Below are 3,685 nucleotides of genomic sequence, written 5' to 3'. Positions count from 1 at the left end.
TGAGGGTGGGGGGCTCCTGAGGGACCGGGGGCACCCTGGGCAGGCTGGGGAACTCCCAAGGGGGCTGAAGGGGACCTGGGAAGGGAGGAGGGTGCTGAGGGCTGCAGGAGGCTCTTGAGAGATAGGGGAGCCCTGAGTGGGGTTCCTGAGAGCCTGGGGTGGTTCTGGGGGGTGTCAGCCCTTGAGACTCCTCCATTCCCACCACCTGATTCCCTCCTCTCTCCCAGGCCGTGAGCAGCACCGGGAGCTCAGAGCGGCTGGAGGAGCAGCAGGAGGAGCAGCAGCTCGTGGTCCCCCCGGCAAGTCCCCACCCCACCTCAGGGGTCCCAGCCCCCATGTCCCCTCATTGCTCCATTTTTGCTGTTACAACCATATAAAACCATGCTGGGTGTACAGACCTCTCTGAAGGGGCTTTCCCGTSGGCCACAGGGTCTGTTCCCTGAGGAAAAACCTTGGGATTCAGAGTCAGTATTTGGGGTGACACTGTGTTCCCTCTGTCCCCCTCAGATTCCAGCTCTGGGGCAGGAAGGTGTCCTGCAGGAGCTGATGCTCGGAGTGGGGCAGCCCCCAGACCCTGGTGAGCTTTTCCTGCTTTCTTTGGATAAATCGTGGTGTTTCCTGGTGGGAAATTAATCTGGGGGAATTGGAGGGACCCCAGGTATCAAGTAGGGGGCGGGTCTCAGTCAAATCCATCTGGTCCCAGATTATTTCTCTAATTCATCCATGATAAACCTGGGTGACCTGGGTGACCCCAGTTGGGATTTTAGTTGGAAAAGGGGAAATAGAGCCCTGGGATGTGCTATGGAGTGTTGGGGGAAAGGAGGAAACCCCCCACTCCATGTCTCCCACCCAGATCTGACTCCTGTACTCCTTCCCTTGGGCAGGGATCAGCGAGGAGCAGCGCCGGGCTCGGGAGGAATGGGAGGCTCTGGAAGAGATCCAGTCAGGTRCTGGGACTAACAGGGGCCTGGCAGCTGGAAAGGTCCAGGAAGGAGTAAAGGACCTGCATCCTTTAGGAGGGCAGCATGGGTGGGGAAGAAGCTGGGGGTGTTATTTGGGTGTGGAGGGGAGGCAGAGCGTGGGAGATTCCATTTTCCCCCTATTCCCCACGGCTCTATTCTGCTGGAATTGGGGATCATTCGTGGGACAGTCAGAGGTCACTGGGGGTCTGACCCACTCCCTGCCTTCCCGCAGGGTTGGGGGGCACCTCAGCYGCGCCCCCTCCTCCGATTTCCTTCACTGAGGCGCTGCAGTACTTCCAGAGCGCGGAGCTCTCCGAGAGCCGGGTACGGCCGGGCTCCGGCTCCCRTCCCCTTGGCAGGACTGTAGGAAGTAGGACTGGGGGGCACCAGCCCCCTCCCCCAGCCTGTGGCCACATTCCCTGATGGGTTTGGGGTATTTCTTGTGCAGGGGAAGGTGCGGGTGCTGAGACGCCGCGGGGGCCTGGCTGCCCTGCTCCGCTGCCTCCGGGGGCCTCCCCAGCTCCGGCCACAGCTCCGGGGAGAGCAGGAGCTGGCGCTGGCCATGGCACAGTGTGAGTGACCCCGGGGTTCCCTTTGCACCCTGATGGAGCTCATCCCTGCTCCCCAYGGACACAGCTCCAGGCTGGAGGCCTCTGGCTGCACAGCCCTTCCTGCCCCCCAGTCCAGGGGCAAACAGGATGGGATGGGGATCATATGGTCCTTTGGCATGACTGGGGTCAAATGCACGTGGAAACCCTGGGCCTGTGGGTTTGGAATCCAAGGTGCCATTTTTGGGCACTGAGGAGTTTTTTAAGCTACCAAGTTGTGGTTTTTAGGTGCTGTGAGAGCATTTTGGGGGGGTGTGGATTTGGTTTTGGGCACTGAGGGACATTTTCTGGGCACTGGGGTTTTTTTAGGGTGTTGAGGGATGGGTTTAGGGTCTTTTGAGTGCCGGGGGTGTTTTTGGGGAACCGGGAGGATTTTTAAGTGCCATGGGGCATCAGTTTGGGTGCTAAGGGGAATTTTTAGGTAACAAGGGGCTTTTTTTGGAGGATGTGAGGTTGTTTTTTAGGTGCCAAGGGATGTTTTTGGGGGGCAAGGGGTGGTTTTGGGGCACTGAGGGACTTTTTTAGATCCCAAGAATGTTTTTAACCAGCTGAGGGGTTGCCTCCCTCCCTCCAGGTGCCCTGGATGACTCTGAGCGGGTGCACATGCGGATCCTCCAGACCATCTACCAGCAGCTGACACGCTCCAAGCTGGGCTGTCCACGCTATGGAGCACACTGGGAGGAACTGGGCTTCCAGGGTAGGACAGGGACCAACCCTCTGCCTGGGGACAGCCCCAAGCCTATTCCCAAAATCCAACTAAATCTCCCCTGGAGCAACTCTGTCCTATCCCCTCTCCCTCAGCCCCTCCATGTGCTCCAGACCCAGCTCCATTGCCCTCCTTTGGACTTGCTCCAGCACCTCAATGTCATTTTTGCACCCCAAAACAGATCCCAGGTTTTGATCACCACATGGTTCTCCTACTCCTGTCCCTATCTACAAAATTCTCAAGGGCACTCTCAATCCCTTTATCCATAACGGTGTTAAATAAAACTGTCCCCAGTACAACAGCTTGAYTGGTCAGCTGGGTCATGCCCCTAAAAAAATTGGTAATTCCTGGAAAAGTGTGGGAATGGGAGTGGTGGTGTTAATGCCCAGATGAGTGAGATGATGGCCCCATTAGGGAAATTCCCTGAAAGCTTTTCCTCTAGTAAAGGATTCCTAGGCTGGAAGTGCAGTGACAGGGAGTACAGGGAATAAACAGCCCATGGAAGTGGGAAKGTGACAGGGAGTGGTCCATGCTGTCCCTTACCTTCCCAGGTGCAGATCCTGGGACTGACCTGCGTGGGACGGGAATGCTGGGGCTGATGCAGATCCTGTTCTTTGTCCTGGATTCCCGGACACTGCCACTGGCACGGGAGATTTTCCAGCTTTCCCAMCATGAAACCCAGGCATGATTTTTCCCCTCCTCCCTGCCAGGGGGTCTCCCTTGGAATTCCCAATGCTCTGGGAAAGGGAAGAACAAAATCCTTCTCTTCTGAGATGTTTCTGGGATGCTGGTGAGGGGAAGAAGGTGGTGTCCAAGGAGCCCTGATCCAGGCTGAAACAGATCCAAGTGCTGGATTTATGCTGGGAATGGGATCTTAGAGRTTTGATCCTGGCTTGGAGTGGGATAAACAGGCTGGAGAGTTGGGCAACAGGAAGATGGGAGTGATTGGAGCCTATCTTCTTAAATTCCACATTTTAGCCTAGGTTTAAGCCTGGATACAAGGTCAGCTCAACCCTCAGCATCCATCCAAGCCTGGATCTGTAGGGCTGTTATCCCAGTACATGCATCCCATGGATCCATCCCATGGATTTGTGGATGCATGGAAGCAGTGTCAAAAGGCCAGGGGTACCCAAGGGGAGGAGGGTTTTCCAACTGAGCTTCCATAATGCTGGAATTCTGATTATTTTCCAGAATTTTCCCTTCTGCATCATGTCCGTGAACATCACCCGGATTGTCATCCAGGCTCTGCGGGAGGAGCGGCTCTCCCGGTGAGTGGGCGCTGCTTTTGGAGTCCCAAAATGCATCCCAGGTCCATCCCCCTCCCAGAACGTGGCTGAGCCCCTGTCCYCCTGTTGTGGTTTGAATGAATTCAATGGGAGCAAAACACTCCCAAGTTCCAGCAAACCTCC

General features: G+C 56.3%; 1 protein-coding gene across 1 annotated transcript in view; it reads left to right on the top strand.

The window, feature by feature from the left end:
* Positions 1 to 480: 480 nt before the first annotated feature.
* Positions 481 to 3,685, top strand: part of ELMOD3 (ELMO domain containing 3) — a 5,356-nt gene continuing 2,151 nt past the window's right edge. Inside the window, exons 1-7 of the mRNA XM_057387088.1 lie at positions 481 to 577; positions 885 to 947; positions 1,195 to 1,286; positions 1,411 to 1,534; positions 2,145 to 2,267; positions 2,828 to 2,958; positions 3,468 to 3,544. Coding sequence (XP_057243071.1) covers positions 547 to 577; positions 885 to 947; positions 1,195 to 1,286; positions 1,411 to 1,534; positions 2,145 to 2,267; positions 2,828 to 2,958; positions 3,468 to 3,544 — 641 coding nt within the window. The 5' untranslated portion in view covers positions 481 to 546. The remainder of the gene's footprint in view (positions 578 to 884; positions 948 to 1,194; positions 1,287 to 1,410; positions 1,535 to 2,144; positions 2,268 to 2,827; positions 2,959 to 3,467; positions 3,545 to 3,685) is intronic.

The sequence above is a fragment of the Malurus melanocephalus genome, unplaced genomic scaffold (genome assembly GCF_030028575.1).
Source record: "Malurus melanocephalus ecotype Western Australia unplaced genomic scaffold, MMel_1.1 scaffold_1127, whole genome shotgun sequence".
In the NCBI taxonomy this organism is placed as follows: domain Eukaryota; kingdom Metazoa; phylum Chordata; class Aves; order Passeriformes; family Maluridae; genus Malurus; species Malurus melanocephalus.
Note: the sequence above shows the minus strand (reverse complement) of the source record. Positions and strands in the feature narration are given on the sequence as shown.